Below are 21,312 nucleotides of genomic sequence, written 5' to 3'. Positions count from 1 at the left end.
CCTAGGCGTAAGCGGACGAATGCTTTGACGTCATTGCAACGACAGCTTGCTGAGTAGTTTGGCGTTATCCTGTACGGATTATGTGTGGTATATTGGTGTATGTTGGAACTATATAATGCCATAATGTTGTTATAAGGGGTTGCTTTGAGGCAAGCCTTGCTTCTTGGTCCGCCAGTTCATTTCCTTTGATGCCCCTCTGTCCTGGTACCCACATAAGTTTCACACGATTACAGTTACCGATCAGTTTGCTTCGTATGCAGGAGATTAAGTAAGATTTGTTCTTTCTGTTCATTATGGAGTGTTGGGTTGATTTACTATCAGTGCAAATTACGACTTTTAAATTGTTGCTTTCTGTGAAGATGATTGCGTTAAAGATAGCAGCAGCTTCAGCTGTGTAAACGGAAGAATAGCTGGGGAGTATACCTGCAGTGATTGTTGCTCCATGAGAATCAATAACTGCAAACGAAGTATTTGTGTCGGTTTTTGAACCATCCGTAAAAATCAGACACCATTTGGGAGGCATAGCATTTGTGTGCTCCGTAAAAAGTTGTTGGTACACTGTCGAACTTGTACTGCTCTTCATGTGCTTCTCTAAATTTAATACGAATTGAGATTTTGTTATCTTCCAGGGCGGAGACAATTCCTTTTGGCGAAGGGCAGGATAAAGGATGCCGAGTTCTCTGGCGTTTTCGATGCAGATTGAAATTGCCGACTTGATTCTGGGAGGTTTTTTCGGATGCAGCTCGGATAATACATTCTCGTAAAGTTTGTTGTTATGGCAAAGGTAAAGCTTGGGTATAAGTCTCCTTACGTTAAGTTCATATCGTTCGTTGATCGTGGGTAGGCCGGTTTCCACTAGTATATATTTTGTTGGTGATGTGGGGAAAGCACGAATGCTTCTTCTTCCAGCCATGTGGCATGGGAACTAAAGCAGTTTGATGGCACTTTTAGCGCAGTTACCATAGATGGGGAGCCCATAATCTATCTTGGATAGCACTAGTACTTTCGTTGTGTTAACTAACGTAGAATAGTTGATTAAACAATGTTTGGATGATAGATATTTAATAATGTTTAATCTGGCAGTCAGATGTTTTCTTAAATATGAACAGTGTTCTCTGAAGGTTATTTTTTTACCGAAAATTACACCCGAAAACTTTAGGTTATCTGTATTTAATATTTGAGTATTATTGTAAACTAGTTACATTTGTGTTAACGGCAAATATGAAAATTCTTGCATTTTTTTATATTCACGTTTGCGCCCGAAGATGTGGACCAGATACTTAAATCAGCGAGTATATTAGTGAAGTCTTGCTTAACAATGTTTAGGTTACTTATTTTGGAATACAACAATAAATCATCTGCGTAGCATGTATACGAAACATTACTATACTCAATGTGGCTAATTTCATTAAAAGCGGCTATGAACAAAACCACAGAAAGTGGAGAGCCCTGAGGGATACCATTGTATAAAGAAAATGGGTCGGAGCATGTGGTATTTATTTTAGAAACAAATCTGCGATTGGTAAGGAAGGCATGTACTATTTTAAATATTTTACAACCTAGATTCCATTGCTCCAATTGACGTAAGACGACGTGAGCCCCGACACGATCGAAAGCTTTCTCAAAGTCAGTGCTTAGAGTTGAGAGGTGATTTCTGCTAGAGAGAGCAGTGGAGGCGTGATGTCCAAGGATAAGTAGTGCATCAATTGTGCCTTTTGCCTCTTTGAAAGGTAGTTGTTATGGACTTATGACGTCGTTGTTTGAAATATATCGCGAGATGCGTGGGGCTATTATTTTTTCAAAAACTTTACCTAAACAGCTGAGTAGTGAAATGGGTCGGAAGTTTGAGATTTCTATTGCTGGGTTGTTCGTTTTTGGAACGGGGATAATGACGGCGTTTTTCCAGGTTTGTGGATAAATACCTTGGTATAAAATATTGTTGTACAAGTCAATTAATCCGACCTTTAGGCACAGCGGAAGGTGTTTTAGCATGGGGTAGGATATTCTGACGGGGTTTTGCCAGATAGGGAAGGCAGTACAAATTCTAACTCAACTAACTCTATCTTGTAATCTGTGACGTTTGGATACGGATCAGGATCGTTAAAGTTGTAGTTCAGGTAATTGTTTTTTTTCTGAAATGAAGGTAGTGTGGAAATTTGAATCCTGGGAGTATTCAGGTCAATAGGCTGCGAAATGGTTAGCCAGTTATTGTGGGCTTGTGGTCGGTCCAGAGTGGCGGCTTAAGGAGATTGATGGTCGTTGGAGGTAAATACCAGATATTTTTTTAATTTCGGTCCATGCTTTTTTTGGGTTTGTCTTATGATTGATTGACTCAGAGTACTTATTTAGGCTTTCTCTTTTAGCTTGTTTCGACTTTTTACGGAACAAGGCGTTAGCTTTTTTGTACATCATTAAATTGGTATGGGATCTTGTGCATTTATATTCCGTCCAGTAATAGCGTTTTTCATTTCTTAATTGGTATAACTCTGTAGACCAGTACGGCACGGATTTCTTATAAGCTTTGCGGCCAGATTGTGGAATGGAAAAGTGGGTAGAAGTACGGGTTGTTTTTGTTATTATGGCAGTTTCTTTATTTATGTTATCAGAACAAACGTATACGGCACAAACGTTACTAGCAACAGTTTGAAACTTTTCCCAATCGGCCTTCTCAGTTAGAAATTTAGGGCTTGGTGTGGTGTTTTGGGTTACACTAGAAGAAAAGGAAGTGAGTATGGGATAGTGGTCGCTGACGTAGAGGTGCGGTAGGGTATTGGTGTTTAATTTGGGGGCAATATTGGATGAACAGATTGTGAGATCTACATTAGTGAAAGTTTTGTAAGTTGAGAAAAGAGTTGCCTTATTATCGTTTAGCAAGGTGAGATTTTCTGATAGTATGAGATCTTCTATGACAGCGCCTCTGCTATTGAGGTGAGCTGAACCCCAAAGAGTGCTACAGGCGTAAAGTCGCCAACTATAATTAGTGGAGGGGAGACTGACCGTAAGGTGTTCCTCAGTTCATCGCTACTTAAGTTTTGTATAGGTGGGAATTAAGGCTCACAATAGTGAATTTAAAGGATAGTGATATTTCTATTGCAATTGTGGGTATGTTTGCATCTATGGGGATTTGTCTATGGGGTAAAGATTTTTTTATTAGGACTGCAAGGCCTTGTTTATTGGTTTTGTTGTGAGGTAAGTTGTAGAAGTAACTTTGGTACTGATTAGGTGAGGCTGCAGATTTATCGGCGGCAATGTTTGTCTCTTGCAGAGAGATGACACTTGGTGAATATTCTCTTATCAGAAGCTCTAATTGGGTACAGTTGTTGTAGTACCCGTGTATATTCCACTGTAAAATTTTGAACACAGAAAAGGAGAGAGGTGATGTCAGAAATTAGTTTAGTATGATGAGTTTTATGTACTTAATAACCGTTGTCGATTAACATGGGGTCTTCTTTGGTGTTGTTTTCAGTATCATCTGTAGTGTTTGGAGTTAAACAGAGATTGCTACCTGAGGTAGCAGTTGTCTTTTTCATTTGGGTGATTGTTATACGAGGTAGCTTCCGTAATGATCGGGAAGGTGTTTTCTGAGTTTAAATGTGTGTTTAGGTGTAGATCGGTAGTAAGTGGTAAAGCAGTAAGCTCAATATTGGATTGCTGGTTGTTGTTGCTTGGTTGTGAGTTTGAGGGTATAACAGAGATAATATGAGGTGAGTTTCTAGATGGAATAGCAAATGAAGTATTAATTGGCGCTTTATTTGATGAGACGATTGGGGATGGAAGGGAAGGCTTGGATATTGGTTGAGTTGACTTGGTTTTTGGTTTTTGTGCTTCTTTGGCTACCTCTGCGAAAGGAATGTTGAGTACTGATGGTGTTTGGGCTTTATAGAGATTTAGTGCTTCTGCATGGAGTATTTGTTTTGACACTTCATTTTTAATATATCCTTCACTTGTGTATATTTGGGACAAGTATTGGCAGATGCCGGGTGATAACCTGAACAGTTTGCACAAAATATGCGAGAGCATGGGGTAGAGCGGCTTGGAAGATTCCACGAATCACATACCGGAGCGTTGTTTCAGCGTTTGACGGTATGTCCAAGCCGTTGCCAAACTTTGCACCTCATTTGATTAGGGTAGTAGGGTTTTACTCTTGCACTTCGCCAAGATACCTCAACTTTGTCAGGAAGCTCGTAGAGGTCAAAAGTAAGAAATACAATTCCAGTGAATTGTGACACTCCTTCTATTTTTTTTGCAAATTTGTATACTCCGGCCACACTTTGCTTACTCAGGCTTTCTATTATCTCTTTCTCGCTAATATTATTTAAACTGGGAGTGTATATTGTTTCTTTTACTTTGCAATTACAATTAATTTACAATTTCAAATACGCCAAGTAACTTTTTGGTTCAAATAAATTTTTGGGCAATTTGGTGGTTTTTCCCAAGCAAAAAGAGATTGCCAGCACGTAATTCGGAAATTGAGATGATTTCTTTGCTGAAAGCTTCTAGAGCGTTATGTACGTTGAAACAAAAATATTTAGAAATGGGCTTGTTTGTATCGGTGGCACTAATTGTATTAAATTTAGGGTTATCTTTTCTTCAATGGGGCAATTCAGGGAAATTTAGTGGAGTGTACGGTGAGTTTTTTCTTTTAGGAAAGGAGTCCGAGGCAAGCGAAGCAAACCTGTTATTCCCGAGATTTGGTGACCCTGGAGCCATATTAGAAGCACTTATTTCACTGAATTCCCTTTTTACCAAGAACTTCAAAGAAAACGAAAAACAACAAAAAAAGGTATAGTAACGCGATTTATTAGTAAACACTGATAAACACGTGCACGAATGTCGTATGGGAAAATCAAGAGTACCGCAAAAAAAACCACGTGTGCTCAGAGCGAGAGCTAGTCGAAGACTGACAAAATAAATATAAAATAAATATATTACCATGAGTGTGTTACGTTCCCCCTTGGGGGAGAACACGATCCACAAGGGAGACTAAAATTCTTACTTCGCAAACAGTGCCGCTACATATCGAAAACTCGAACTCCATGCCGTACACGAATTTAGCACAGAGCGAATCAAAAAGAGACTGGTCAATACAGTCAGCTTCCACAAGCTGCAATAACAACATGCGTTCTACATTATCGCCATGGAGCGCAGAGAGCATAAGTTATGTTGATAATCATATCAGCAGTCCCGTATTCTCTACATCATGCGTGAGCACAACTGGTATGCCTATAACTACCATAACAATTTCTTCAGAAACAACAACAAAACTGCCAAATTACTGGCTGAGTGGACCTTCTTCTGCAAAAAAATTTGCAGCTTTAGATGTGGATGACGAAGAAGAATATGCTCAAACTGCAAACTGTGGGCAAATTAATGATTTACTGTCACAAAATGTAAATAAAGATGAAACAGAAAAAAATAATAAGCCTCTGCCAATATAGGTTCAATGCGTAGAATGTATAAAAACATTAAAGAGTGCTTTAAATGAAGTTGTAAATAACAGCTTCACTCTAACAATTTTAGAAAATAATGAAGTTCGCATTCAAGCAGAAAATTTTCAAATATATAACCAATTACACCATATGTTAAAAGAAAAAGAACAAAGAGGATTTAAAGTAGTCTTACGTAATATGCACCACTCTACAAACCAAGAAGAAATTAAAAAAGAACTAAACGAAAAAGGCCAAAAACATTACAGACTTAACATTACTAATATAATACAAAGAACAACAAAAAAACCACTACCATTACTTTTCATCAAACTACAAGCAAGTTATAACAAACAAAGCCATTTACAATATAAACAAGTTAATGAACTTCATAGTGATTTTTGAGGCACCTCATCGTAAGCTCACCATTTCACAGAGCACGAAATGCCAGAAATGTGGTCATACAAAAAATTATTGTACGAGAGATCCAGTATGCGTGAAATACGCTGGAAGACATCTATCAATAGAATGCAAAAACCAAATAAAGGAAGTTAAATGCGCCTTATGTTGAGGTAACCATACCGCCAACTACAAAGGATGCGAAATTTATAAAGCACTTTAAATGCAAAGATTTACACTTCTGCATAATAAAGAACCAACAACAAATAAAAATAATACGCCAATAACAACATCCGTAACAAACATAATTCCAGGAGTAAGCTATACTGCCGCTGTAGCCGAATGGGTTGGTGTGTGACTACCATTCGGAACTCACAGAGAGAACGTAGGTTCGAATCTCGGTGAACCACCAAAATTAAGAAAAATATTTTTCTAATAGCGGTCGCCCCTCGGCAGGCAATGGCAAACCTCCTAGTGTATTTCTGCCATGAAAAAGCTCCTCATAAAAATATCTGTCGTTCGGAGTCGGCTTGAAACTGTAGGTCCTTCCATTTGTGAAACAACATCACGACGCACACCACAAATAGGAGGAGGAGCTCGGCCAAACTCCCAAAGCGTATATATATAAAAGCTATGCTGATTTTGTATCTTCTTCATGGGAACATGAAGCAGAGCAAGAGCTGACTAACAAACCTGAGAAAAAAGCAATGATATCGAAGAGCTTAAAGATGTGGTAAAATCCCTAGTCAACCAGATGACAAATAGGTTGAATATAATTACAATGCTTTTAAAAAATATGAATGGCCAAAGTGATAAAATTAAAATTCTAATTTGGAATTCAAATGGACTAACGTAGCACTATTTAGAACTAAAACAATTTTGACAATGAAATTGACATAGCATTGATTGCAGAAACACATTTCACTGACAAAAGTTTTGTGGAATTTCCTAATTATGAAATATATGTGACAAACCATCCTGATGGAAGAGCCCATGGAGGGACAGCTATAATTATTAAATCAAGCATAACACACATACAACAACTCCAGTATTCGACGCCTTATCTTCAATTCACAACATTGCAAATATATGACAAAAATGGACCAGTATCTATCTCTTTCATTTATTATCCACCTAGACATGTAATAAGCTCGGATCAATATGACAAATACATAAAAACGCTTAACAATAGATTTATTGCAGCTTTAGATCTCAATGCAAAACACATTGACTGGGGCTCAAGACTCACCAACAAAAATTTGCGTATTCTAATTAACTCAATTAAGAAAAACAATTGCAGATTTATAAGTGCCGGAGAACCTACCTATTAGCCAACTGACGTAAAGAAAATTCCAAACTTGATCGATTTCTGCATAGCCAAAAACATAACCCATAACCAATTGACAATTCATTCGTGCTATGAACTTTCTTCTGACCACTCGCCGATATTACTTGAATGTGTAAGTTATATAAAATATATAGATACATCTTTTCGCATACTTAATGACAGAACCAACTGGGAAAAATTCCGCCCCCATATTGACGATCAACTTATACTAAATGTGATATTAAAGCAGTCCTTGAAGCAGGGAGTCAAATTGTCCCCAAAGCAAGCAAATAGAACAAATACAGCAGCAACTGACATTTCTATGAAGAAGCAAATTATTGAAAACCAAAAGTTAAGAAAAAGATGCCAAAAAACTAGATCACCTGACGACAAGAGAAAACTAAATTTAGCCACAAAAATTATAAAGGATACTTTAAAAAAAAAGAAATAACAAAGAAATTGAAAACTATTTGAAGAACCTGACTCCCAATAAAGATACAAACTACTCTTTATGGAAATGCACTATTTAGAACTAAAACAATTTTGACAATGAAATTGACATAGCATTGATTGCAGAAACACATTTCACTGACAAAAGTTTTGTGGAATTTCCTAATTATGAAATATATGTGACAAACCATCCTGATGGAAGAGCCCATGGAGGGACAGCTATAATTATTAAATCAAGCATAACACACATACAACAACTCCAGTATTCGACGCCTTATCTTCAATTCACAACATTGCAAATATATGACAAAAATGGACCAGTATCTATCTCTTTCATTTATTATCCACCTAGACATGTAATAAACTCGGATCAATATGACAAATACATAAAAACGCTTAACAATAGATTTATTGCAGCTTTAGATCGCAATGCAAAACACATTGACTGGGGCTCAAGACTCACCAACAAAAATTTGCGTATTCTAATTAACGCAATTAAGAAAAACAATTGCAGATTTATAAGTGCCGGAGAACCTACCTATTAGCCAACTGACGTAAAGAAAATTCCAAACTTGATCGATTTCTGCATAGCCAAAAACATAACCCATAACCAATTGACAATTCATTCGTGCTATGAACTTTCTTCTGACCACTCGCCGATATTACTTGAATGTGTAAGTTATATAAAATATATAGATACATCTTTTCGCATACTTAATGACAGAACCAACTGGGAAAAATTCCGCCCCCATATTGACGATCAACTTATACTAAATGTGATATTAAAGCAGTCCTTGAAGCAGGGAGTCAAATTGTCCCCAAAGCAAGCAAATAGAACAAATACAGCAGCAACTGACATTTCTATGAAGAAGCAAATTATTGAAAACCAAAAGTTAAGAAAAAGATGCCAAAAAACTAGATCACCTGACGACAAGAGAAAACTAAATTTAGCCACAAAAATTATAAAGGATACTTTAAAAAAAAAGAAATAACAAAGAAATTGAAAACTATTTGAAGAACCTGACTCCCAAAAAAGATACAAACTACTCTTTATGGAAATGTACCAAAATATTAAAAACCCAAATAAAACATCAACCACACTAAAGAAAGATGACAATTCATGGGCCGTTACAAAATAGGAAAAGGCGAAAACTTTAGCAAAATATTTGAAGAGGTTCTATCAAATGACGAAGAAAAGAAAATTGACAGCCAAAACAATTACCATTATGACTTTACAAAATAAAAAGGACGGATACACACGAAATAATAGCTTGCATCAAAAAAGGAACAAAACATAAAAAAGCACCCGGATATGACTTGATAACAGGAAAAGCATTAGCGGAGGAAAGTGGCAGAGATTATTGCATTGCCAAAACCGGTAAAGATCCAACTACGTTATCATCTTATAGACCAAAAAGCTTACTACCGACAATATCTAAAATTGCTGAAAAATTACTGCATGATCGACTAAGCCAATTTCTGGAAAAAAAACGTATAATATCGGATCATCAATTTGGATTTAGAAAAAAACATTCGGCTATCCAACAGATCCATAGAATTACAAATAAAATCTAATCAGACCTTGAAAACAATCGTTATTGTGCGGCAGTATTCTTGCACGTAGCTAAAGTGTTTGACAAAATGTGTCACACAGGCTTACTCCACAAAATAAAAGAAATCCTACCTTTTGACTACTACCTCATCATAAAAAGCTACCTAATTGACAGAAGCTTCTATATAAAATATGACAATCAAGGTTCAGGTATTCATCAAATAACAGCTGGAGTTCCGCAAGGAAGCGTCCTTGGACCACTGTTATATGTTTTATTCACCGCAGACATACCACCTTCTGACGAAACTAATTCATCAATTTCTACGTTTGCAGACGATACAATGCTACTGGCATCGGACAAAAGCTTAACTATCGATACTGAAAAACTACAGCGATACACAAGCGCAGTTAAGTTTGTTTGCCTAAAAATAAATGAAGACAAAACCGTACAGGTTATATTTACAACCAAAACAAAATTTTCTGCATTTCCAATTAAAATAAATGGCAAAGCAATTACAATTAAACCAACTGCTAATTTTGGACTCGAAACTTAATTGTAATCACCACATAAAGCAAAAGATCAAACAAATAAAAGAAAAACATCGACAACTGGTTAGTCAGCACAAAATCCAGACTTACTATACAGAACAAGCAATTAGTGTACAAAGCTATTAATAAATCATTCTGGCTACATGGACTACAGGTGTAGGGAACGGCTAAAAAGTCGCATATATGTAGTAACAATCGAAGATTCTTCGAATTTTGACCATGTCTGACAGGTACACGAAAAATAATGATATCCACTGTACTTTTAATATAGCAACAGTAGACGAAGAAACCAACAAAATAGCAAGAAGGCACTTTGAAAAAATACAAAGACACAATAATGCAGAAATCAAAAAACTTCTGGAAAGGGGGAAAAACACAAAAATACGCCTAAAGAGAACTCGGCCAATGAATGCTAGAAAACAATAAATATGCAAAAAGAGTTAAATGTCTGTTATATTGTTGTACAATTGTAATTATGTAGAGTGAAACTTGTATTGAATATTATTTAATTGTATATTATTTCGTTTATTTTAATTTTTATCGCTTTGGAACTGGTCATTAAGCGATGTATGTAAATCCTGGCCTAATTGTTAAACAACGTACTTAATGTCAATGGACAGATGTATAAAATAAAGGGGAAAGAAAGAAACAAAGAATTCCATACAATTGTATTTGTATCGCTGCATATATTCTCTATGAACTTCACCAGTTTCGTTGCAAGGCCATCATGGAGCAGCTTTATATCCAGACGTACTCTATCCTGATAATTGTATGTATGTAATTTTATTGAAAACTGTGTGTTGGTTTAAATATCTAAATATCTTACGGTTGAAAAACATAGGTAAGGGAATTGAATTTGAGCTTGAGATATTTTAAAAAACATACTTTTGATAACTATTTTTAACTTATAAACAATTAAAGGTTATCTGCTTTAACTTATTCTGGTTGTTGTTTCAGCATTTTATTTTTTGTTACCCACTTTTACATACATGTGTTTTTCGTGATACTTACTTTTGTATTTCAATTTTAAATAATTCCATTTAAGTATCTATTTTTGAACGTGATATGTGAGCTGGTGCATTTAAGAAAATTCAACAATTTTGGAACAAGACGCGCGGACACTCGTCTCATGCCCAAGACATCATGAATAATAGTATGAACGGATCACACGGCGATTTTCAAGCACAATTTCCTTTACTTTTCCGATGTTTTCTTTTCGTTTACTGATCTTGCTGGACGACGTTCATGAGGCAAGTTTCCAACCGATATACGGCCCTCTTTGAACGATTTGTAAAGGGTGTTTTTTTAGAGGTTAGGTTTCCAAGATGAAATAAAACGTATATAATTTAATGCTATGGCCAAGAATTTAGCTTTATTATAAAGATAAGGGTTTGCCATTATGTTTTAAAAATGATTTCGGGCAAGTGGCCGCCGCGGCTGGCTCGAATAAATTCCAGCCGAGAGGCCCAATTTTCGACCACTTTTTGCAGCAATTGGGGCCGTATGTCAGCAATAACGCGCCGAATATTCCTTCCAAGACGTCAATCGTCTCGGGCTTATCCGCGTAGACAAGCGACTTCACATAGCCTCACAAGAAATAGTCCAGGGGTGTTATATCGCACGATCTTGGAGGCCACGCCACAGGTCCACGGCGCGAGATAATGCGCTCACCAAAAGTTTCCTTCAATAAATCGATTGTTCCGTTGGCTGTATGGCATGTAGCGCCGTCTTGTTGGAACCAAAGGTCATCCACATCAACATCGTCCAATTCAGGCACGAAAAAGTCATTAATCATGGCTCTATAGCGCTCTCAATTGACTGTAACATTATGGCCGGCTTCATTTTTAAAGAAATATGGACCAATGATTCCCTCTGCCCATAGAGCACACCAAACAGTGACTTTTTGAGGATGTAACGGCGTCTCAGCAATGGCTTGTGGATTATGTTCACTCCAAATGCGACAATTTTGCTTATTGACATACCCATTCAACCAAAAGTGAACTTCATCGCTGAACAAAATTTTCTTCGATGCGTCGCGCGAACCGAACCATTATTTTCGTAATAAATTTGCACGATTTGCAAACGTTGTTCAGGTGTAAGTCTATTCATTATGAAATGGCAAACCAAACTGAGCATAAATCAAGTGACAGCTGTCAAAAAGACCATCTACGAAAAAAGTAGTTCGAACTTGAAAACCTAACCTCTAAAAAAAAACACCCTTTACCACTGGAAAACACCTGCACGCGATATAGCAGAGTCCCCATAGGTTGTCTGCAACATTTTTAAGGCGTCTGAAGACAAAATTTTGTTGGAATAACAAAATTTCAAACAAATTCTTTGTTCAACTTGAATTTCTATCGTTAACTTCGAAAAACACACTCGAGCTTGACTTGTTTACAGTAGCACAGAAAACAAACTATGTGACATATCACGCTGAAATTTGCCATGTAAGCTTATAACAGTCCTACCAAAAAAAATATATATATTTTTGCCATATGTCATCCGCGGACCGTTTTATTGATACCGTCTCGTTCATATTTGAGCAGAAGATACATATGGAAAACAAACTGCTTCGACACATTAGTAATTGTTTGTTTTGGTATCATATACTTTTGGTTTTGTGAAAATGTCTGATTTTTTGCCGAATAATCGTCATTTGCGGGAAGTGTTGATTTGCCTCTTTCATTCGAAAAAATGGCCGCTGAAACGCATCGAGAGCTACAAAAAGTTTATGGGGATGCTGCTTTAAGTGAGATTGATTTCGTCGCTTCAAAGACGGTAATTTTGGACGCTTTGCTCAATGAGGATCCGTATCAAACGCAAGAAGAGCTTGCTACAGTATTAGGAGTTACCCGCCAATCCATTTCCAAGCGATTGCATGCTTTGGGAATGATTCAGAAACAGGGGACTTGGGTTCCTTACGAGTTAAAACCATTGGATGCTGAACGTCGTTTTTTCGCCTGTGAACAACTGCTCCAGCGGCAAAAAAGGAAGGGTGTTCTTCATCGCATCGTGACGGGTAATGAAAAATGGATTCATATCAGCAATCCAAAGAAAAGAAAATCAGGAAGGCTGCCCGGTCTTGTTTCTACGCCGTCGCCTCGGCCGAAATTTCACGCTGCGAAGGTTATGCTATGTATTTGGTGGTTTGGTGGTGGTGGTTGGACCAAGTTCGTGTTATTTATTACGAACTGTTAACACCTAACGAAATCATCACTGGGGATCGGCATCGACTTCAAATCCGTTAAAACCTACCGGGAAACATTGAAATCAGAAATTCTACCGCCCTATTCTCCAGAAATTGCGCCGTCCGATTATCTCCTGTTCCGATCGATGGCACATGGTCTAGCTGACCAACAGTTCCATTCATATAAAGACATCAAAAAATGGCTTGATCCGTGGATAGCCGCAAAGGATGAACAGTTTTATCGCGACGGTATACGAGATCTACCAGAAAGATGGGAATAGTTTTAATGATGGACAATACTTTTAATGATTCACTTGAAACCATTTTTTTAGAATAAATTTGTATTTTGATCAAAAAACAGCGATAACTTAGTTGCGCACCTAACACCTAGGTACCTCACCTGGTCAGAAAGCATCAGAGGAGCGCTCCCTAGTGAGGGAAGTTAAGCTCTGGGTATTTTATATTTACTCGTAGATAGGGCGAGCTCCGTCTTAGGAGGATTCACCGACAGACCGCAATCTGTTGCCCATCTAACAACTACGTTCAGATATCCATGCATCAAGTTGCACAGAGTATCCACAAATTTACCTCTAACAATTTGTGCCACGTCATCCACGTAGGCAATTACCCTGCAGCTCCTCCAGCAAGTCATTTACAACAACAACTCAGAGAAATGGTGAGAGAACACCACTTTGCGGAGTGCCCCTCCTCACCTGCCGGCGGTTGAAGATGCCACTCCACTCTACCGCGGCAGTTCTGCCGCTAAGCATTTTATAGATAAATCTTATAAGGTCGGTTTCGAGCCCCAGTTTACCTAAAGAGCTAGTAATTGCCTCCGGGGGGACGTTGTTAGGTTAGGTTAGGTTATGGTGGTAGTCGACCATAAAAAGCTGTTCCTTGGACCTTACTCATGATTTTAGCGTAAATCGCCTTTTGAGCAGATGGTCACCATACAAGTATTCCATACAATAAGATTGGCCTAACTACAGAATTATAGCGCCAGTGCGTAACACGAGGTGTTAGTCCCCATTTGATACCGACCGCTTTTTTGCAAGTATATAATGCAACGTTGGCCTTCTTTACTCTTTCCTCAATATTAGATTTCCACGTGAGTTTCCTGTCTAATATGAGTCTTAGTTACTTGACATTCTCTTTCAAAGGAATCTCCACACCCTTAGAAATTAGAGGGGTAATTATCGGGAGCCTATGTTTCTTTGTGAAGAGAATTATTTCAGTTTTTGAGGGGGTTTATATCGAGTCCCTTGCTCTCAGTCCAGCTTCTAAGTGTGGCCATGTTAGAGCACATAATATCTATAAGGGTGTTAGGATATTTGCCTTTAACAGCAATTGCTAAGTCATCTGCGTAAACAGTGATGTGGCAACCCGATCTTTCCAGGGTCAGCAATAGGGAGGTTACTACCAAAATCCAAAGAAGTGGGGAGAAGACTCCGCCTTGCGGTGTGCCTCTGCAGACCTGTCTGCTTAGAGTAGTGCTGCCTATTTTAGCCGTTACCTTTCTTTTAACGAGTATATCTTCTATCAGGGTTACGAAGTGTGGTTCAACTCCAAAATATTTTAATGAATCAACTATACCTGTGGCTAAGCCAGGGCCCGGCTCTCACTCCGTCCCTTCAGGGACTGCCTCCATGGCAGCGCGGCCTATTACTGGTAACCACCCCAACCCGGTCTCAAGACAAATAGGTGACGACATTCCTTCAACGTCTGGTGCCAAAAGTAGACCGGCTTCCAATCACTAACATTCCATGTCTACAGACAGGATGGAGCTAGTAAAGGAAGCTCCGCAGAAAACATAACGTCATCTGCGGAGGAGCCGTGAGACGTGGTATCCAATTTATACTGGGCGCAGATGCTAATGCTCATCCTCATGTCTGGGGTAGTACAGACACCAACGAACGCGGTGAGTAATATAGGCGACACCCCTACCCTTGTAACAGCTACTAGGAGGGAAGTTCTGGACATTGCATGTGTCAATGAACGGGGGGCACAATTTTTAAAAGCCTGGAGAGTGTCTAAAAACAACTCCTTCTCAGACCACAGGTACTTAACGTACAACATTGTATTACCAACTAAACTGTGCAATCCGGTCGTAAACCGCAGACGCACAAACTGGGGAATGTTCGAAAACATAGTAGCCAGTAACCTCCCTAACTTGACATACCAAATTAACTCCGAGTTACAACTCGACTCTACTGTTGATGAACTGACTTCAGCATTTCAACGTGCTGCGAAAACAGCATGTCCTACGAGGACGAAAAGAGGAAAACCGAAATCTCCTTGGTGGTCAAATAACATAGCAGACCTAAAAAGGAAATGCAGAACGAAGTATAAGGAAGCGAGAAGAACCAACTCGCGGGTCGGATACAAGGACTGCCAACGCAGATTTAAGTACGTAGATTTTAAGACCAGCAGACTCAGGAAAGTCGTATCAATGAGCCACAACAACCTAAGTTACCACATGAAAGAGGACGGCAGTTGGACAAGTAATAGTGAAGAAACACTAGAATTATTACTGCAGGCACACTTTCCAGGCTGTCTATACAATGAAGACGACAGAACTCATCTTATGGTTGACAATGAGGGTCCCCCACAGATTGAATAACGGAGGACAATGTAAAATTTGCAATTGGCAGTTTCAAACCCTATAAATCACCCGGACAGGTAGAATCATCCATGCTGACCTGCAACACACAATTAGTATGATTGCACCTAGTTGTTGCTGTTCTTGTTGATGTGGTTGAACATTTTCACTGAAATACTCCTAATTAGTGACCAGCACCGTTTTACTACCACTATCTCGTGTGATGATGTATTTGTTTTTTTTTTGTTTTCAAGTCAGATCCATTTAGTGAGGGCCAAATATAACAGCAAATCCTTTATCTCGATGTCTGAGATCTCCTTAATTTGCTGTAGGAAAGGCTTACCGAAGAAGTGGAGTCGTGCCCTGGCTAGCCCCGGACATTCACACAAATAGTGGAAAAGACTTTCCTTCGCCCCTTCCGCTTCCCAGCTTCAGCAGATAGGATTGAAGGGTAGATTGAGTCTCATTGCCCCGTGTGTTCCTATGACCGGAAACCCATATTAGAGTAATTTCAAGCCAATGGCTGAGCAGTTCCAGCTCCTCTCTACACTGTAAGACCAGTTTGGATGAAATGTAGTTGGAGTTCAAGGCCTTTATAGCTGCTTGACTGTCTGAGAAGATAGCTACTCTTGCACCAACTTCCTTATAGAGCTCTAGCGATTTGCATGCTTCTATGATCGCCAAAAGTTCTGCCTGGAACATGGTGGCATAATCAGGAAGTCAAATTGACTGAGATAGGTTGAGTGGCTCCGAATGGAAGCCAGTTCCCACACCACAGTTCATCTTAGAACCATCGGTATAAATTTTGATATCGTGTCTTCCAATCATCTCTCCTTTGGTCCATTTGGCTCTCGGTGGAAAACGTACCGTAAAGCCTTTCTTGAAGTTAAGGTCGGGGACTGTGTAGTCTGATCCATTTTTGAGCAGCGAGGGTCCCTGTAGGAGGATCTTACTGTGACCGTACGACCTTGTTGCCCAGCTTCGTATGTCTCTGAGTCTCCCCGCGCTACAAGTAGCTATTGTTTTAATGTGTAAATCTAATGACAATAGATGTGTTAGTACATTGAGCGCTTCAGTAGGACTAGTACTAAGCGCTCCTGTAGTTAAGATACACGCTGTTCTTTGCATTTTGTTCAGCTTAGTTTTGTTGTATTTCCTTTCTGTTGCAGGCCACCAAACTAGTGCCGCATATGTTAGTATTGGCCTTACAATGGCTTTATAGGGCCAATTGGATAGTTTTGGTTGGAGACCCCATTATTTTCCCAACATTCTCTTACACGTGTAAAGTGCTATATTCGCTTTCTTAACCCACTACTCTACGTTGGACTTCCAGCTGACTTTGGGGTCCAGGATAACACCTAGGTATTTTGCCTGTTTGGTTAGCGTGAACCTGACGCCGTTTAGTTTTGGGAGATTAAAGTTTGGCACCTTGGTTTTCTTGGTGAATAGCATCAGTTCAGTTTTTCTCGGGTTTACACTTAGACCACAGTCCGTGGTCCAATTGCTGAGTAATATCAGAGTTCCTCCCATAATCTCACTGATTGTGGTTGGAAACATTCCTGAACCCATAAGCACTATGTCGTCCGCATACGCCACTACTTTAATTTCCTTTCGGTTGAATTTGGTAAGGGTGTTGTTGGCGACTAGTAACCACAGCAAAGGGGATAAGACTCCTCCCTGAGGGGTTCCCCTGCTGACAGAACGTTTTATCGTGCTGCTGCCTACCTCATCGATGATTATTCTAGTTTTAAACATGTTCTCTATCCATTCGTTGAGACCTATGTCTATGCCTAACATATTAAGAGCCTCAATTATGGATCTTGTGGCAACTTTGTTGAACGCCTCCTCTATGTCGAGAAAAGCGACTGGTGAGTATTGCTTGTATTCTATGCTCCTCTCAATCGCACTTACAACCTCATGAAGAGCGGTCTCTGTGAATTTTCCTTTGAGGTAGGCATGTCGAGATGGTAAAATCTTGGTCTGAAATCTTTCTCTGTATCATGACCGCGTCTACCAGCTTTGGGGATAAAGATCACCTTAATCCTCCTCCAGCTTTTGGTATATGCCTATGCTAGGGCTTTTTCTGAAAAATACCTCCAGCCAAGAAATCGTCGATTTTCGAGTGTTCCACAGCATGGCTGGGAATATCCCATCTGGACTGGCTGCTTTATATGGTTATGTCTTGGGATACGATGTGGCTGATTATAATGGGTGATAGTTTGGATGTTTGAACACTGTCGCTATTGTTCTCAATATATTTTGTGTTGCCAGGGAAATGTGTATTTATAAGATGTTCTAGTGTGTCGGCCGAGGATTTTGCCCATTCTCCGTTATCTTTCTTCAAGAAGGAAGGGCAGGAGTGTTCTTTGGATAAAAACTTGCCTAGTCTGGCCGTATCTTTGGTCGATTCGGTGGAACTACAAAAATCTCTCCAAGCCTCTGGCCGAGCCTATTTGATTGCTTTCTTGTATTCCCTAAGGCAGTCTTTGTAAGGTTTGAAGTACTTGTGTTTATAGCAGATATTGAAGATTTCTCTTGTCGTTTTCCTGAGTTGACTTAAATCTTCATTCCACCAGGTAGGACAGGTTGTTTTGCCATATGTGGCAAGCCCTTTCGTCAACAAAGCTTCGAAGCTCTTACTTTCTCACCTAAGTCTTCACTTGACGTTATGGTTTCATTTATGTGTTGAAGTTTAGACTGGGTCACTCTACGGAATGTGTGCCAGATTGTCCTTCTTGGATTTATATATGGGGCCGGTTCCTCAAGCTTAAGATTGATATCGAAGAGGATCCAGCTATGGTCCGAAAAGGATTTCTTGCCGTATACTCTCCAATTTGTGACTATTTGGGAATTATTGTTTGTGCATAGGGAAAGTTTGCCGGGCTCGGAAAAGTGAAGGTTGGGGTGGTCCCTACATTACATATGTCTAGGTTGGTGTTTAATAGGAGTTCAAAAAGTGACTCACCTCTTTCATTCGTCTCTGAACTGCCCCAGAGCTCGTTTCTGGCGCTTGCGTCGCAGCCTATCAATAGTTTATCTGTGTTGTTTAATTTTGACAGGAATCGAGCCACTTCGTCTGGCGGAGCCGGTTTCTCATGTAGGTACACCGATGCCAGGTATATTGCTGATTTCTGCAGCTCCACTTTCACCACAGTGACGTCGGGAGTACTAAAATTAGAGCACAGAAAAGCTTTTAAGTGTTTTTTGGTGATTATGCACGACCGGGGCTTAGCGTATGCTTTATTGTAGAATATGTTAATGTTATTGTTGTCTTGAAACCCTTTAACCTCATTGTCTTTGACCTAGGGTTCCTGTATGAATCCGATGTCGATATCCCCTCACCTGAGGAAGACATCCAAGTTCTCTGTGGCACATTTCGAGTGCTGCAGATTCACCTGTATGGCTCTAGGCATCGGGGTTGTTGTCGTCTTCAGCTATGTAGAGCTTTTCTAGCTGTATATTTCTATCGACCTCATCTTAGTCATCCTCATTTTCATTGCTGCCTGCTTTCAAAATTTTCAGTTTGGCCTTTCTTAGACCGAACCGCATTTTGTTGTCATGTTGTTTCAGTATTGGCAGGCACTCATCGTTAATCTGAAGAACGAATGACATGCTGCTCTTTAGTGGTTTTTCTGCCTTCACGATTGCCCAGTCGTCCATCGGCACCACAGGGTTGTGTGACTTCAAGTATTTCAGCACATATGCACCGCTCAAGTCCATCACAGGTAGCCAAATGCGAGCGCAAGGAGGGCAAGGTATCTCCTTGGCCGCAATGAGCTTAAGCTTTAAGCCTTCCAGTGAGCTGCTGATCTCAGCAACACACTTTTCTAGGACAACCCTTGACCAGTCGTCGTCGCACTTGATTACGCAAACAGCCTCGAAGTACTCCTGCAGAATCGAAGGAAGGGAGAGTTCCGCCCTGTGCTCCAACCACATGCTTGTCTAGCACTTGGCCTCCACTTGCCCCCACTTATGCAGTAACATTTTGCCGCTATTTGTAATCTCGTCGATTAGTGCGTAGAGGAGGTTATCCTTAACCACCTCACTGAACGGTCATTGTTTTGTTTCTTTGATGCTGCTGTACACCTTAGGTCTCTTCTCTCTTGACTGTGTCAAGCTCCACAACGAGTATTAAGGGGAAGTAATAGGGTCCCCCGCGGCAGCGCCCCTTACCGCGGTAAGGCCTCAGTTACTCTCGAAGGCGGCTAGGTATTCGAGAGGGAAACTCCGTTCGCGATGCACATGTTTTAATTCCCTGCGCCATTCAGTCCTCGGCACGATTGCAAGCACACCTTGACTAGGGAATGTGTTGGTACGGTACTCTCCGTATGGGTGATTGGACGAGCATCACACACGGCGTTTCGCGTATGGGTGTTCAACCAATCCCCATACCGAGCTTCCCTCTTAGTTCATGGCAGGTAAAATTTTTAAATGAATTTAGCTGTCATTTAAGCCCCATCCCCGCGGCAAGGAGACCAACATGAGAAGGCACCTAGACTCGCCTCTAGTAAAAGTGGTCTTCATTCCCAAATCAGGAAAAACCCCACATACGAAACCGAAGGACTACAGGCCGATTAGCCTATCATCCTTCCTGTTAAAAACGTTAGAGCGATTGCTAGATGGGCACATTAAAGGAAAGATTAGCAACAAGCTATCACCCTCTCAACATGCATACAGCAAAGGGATATCAGTAGAGACAGCACTCTACTCACTAGTCAACACGATTGAGAAATCACTTCACTATAAGGAATACACTCTTGCTGTCTTTCTGGACATCGAATGTGCTTTCAATAACATACACCTGGAAGCAATTACCAAATCGCTAACGTAAATGACAGTAAACAGAGCGCTCATCTCGCTGATATAACGAATGCTAGTCGGGCGGACGATACGCGCAGATTTGGGTGAAACATCCATTCAGAAATTTCCGATCAGGGCTACACCTCAGGGTGGGCTGATTTCCCCACTTCTGTGGAACCTGACCGTCAATAATCTTCTTCAGGAACTGGAAAAAATGGAAGGTAAAATAATCTCATATGCCGATGATATTGTAACAGCAATCTCTGGCAAACACCTTCCAACTATGTGTGATCTTCAACAAAGAGCTCTCAACAGACTATCACTATGGTGCAAGAGTCGAGGACTAGAAGTAAATCCGGGAAAAACGGAACTGATACTGTTTAGCAGGAAACACAAAACACCTGCTCTTCAACAAATTCTTTTGGGGGGAAAACCCCTTAAAGTAACAGAAAACGCTAAATACCTAGGACTTGTACTAGATAGGAAGCTAAATTGGGGACTCACAGTCGCAGACAGAGTACGCAAAGCTACGACGGCGCTATACTCCTGTGGAAGGCTCGTTGGGAAAAAATGGGGTTTGAAGCCCAGTATGATACACTGGCTGTACACAGCAGTAATTAGGCCAATTCTCTACTACGGTATTGCAATATGGTGGAATGCCTTGGAAAAGGGCGTGAACTTTAAAAAAGTTGACAGGGTCCAAAGACTTGCATCTGCTCTTATAACCGGTGCAATGTCAACCACACCATCCTTCCGGTAGACGTGCAGGCAAAGTACATTGCGCGCAGTGCAGCAATAAGGCTGAGCACTTTAAGTAAGTAGTCAAACACAGACTATGGCCACGGCAAAATCCTGGATGGCAAGTTGGGGCTTCCCATACAGGTGGACTATTAAGTTCCGTCTATACTTGCCACAACGTTCGTGACCCTCCTACCCTCGAGGGAAGAGTGGGAACGGGACGTGGTAAGACAGAGCGAGTCCATCCATGTATACACAGATGGTTCAAAGCTCGATGGCAGGGTA

General features: G+C 40.1%; 2 protein-coding genes across 2 annotated transcripts in view; both read right to left on the bottom strand.

The window, feature by feature from the left end:
• LOC129251445 (uncharacterized) overlaps positions 1-18,548 on the bottom strand; it is a 68,783-nt gene extending 50,235 nt beyond the window's left edge. The window contains exon 1 of the mRNA XM_054890794.1: positions 18,455-18,548. Within this exon, the coding sequence (XP_054746769.1) occupies positions 18,455-18,463 (9 nt within the window). The 5' untranslated portion in view covers positions 18,464-18,548. The remainder of the gene's footprint in view (positions 1-18,454) is intronic.
• Positions 18,549-18,966: 418 nt separating this feature from the next.
• On the bottom strand, positions 18,967-19,425 carry LOC129251443 (uncharacterized). The gene has a single exon (XM_054890792.1). It carries the CDS (start codon positions 19,423-19,425, stop codon positions 18,967-18,969), a length of 459 nt encoding a protein of 152 aa, XP_054746767.1.
• Between the last annotated feature and the right edge of the window lie 1,887 nt (positions 19,426-21,312).

This window comes from Anastrepha obliqua, unplaced genomic scaffold (genome assembly GCF_027943255.1).
Source record: "Anastrepha obliqua isolate idAnaObli1 unplaced genomic scaffold, idAnaObli1_1.0 ptg000020l, whole genome shotgun sequence".
Classification (NCBI taxonomy): domain Eukaryota; kingdom Metazoa; phylum Arthropoda; class Insecta; order Diptera; family Tephritidae; genus Anastrepha; species Anastrepha obliqua.
The sequence above is the reverse complement of the archived record's forward strand: the minus strand, read 5'-3'. Positions and strand labels throughout refer to the sequence as shown.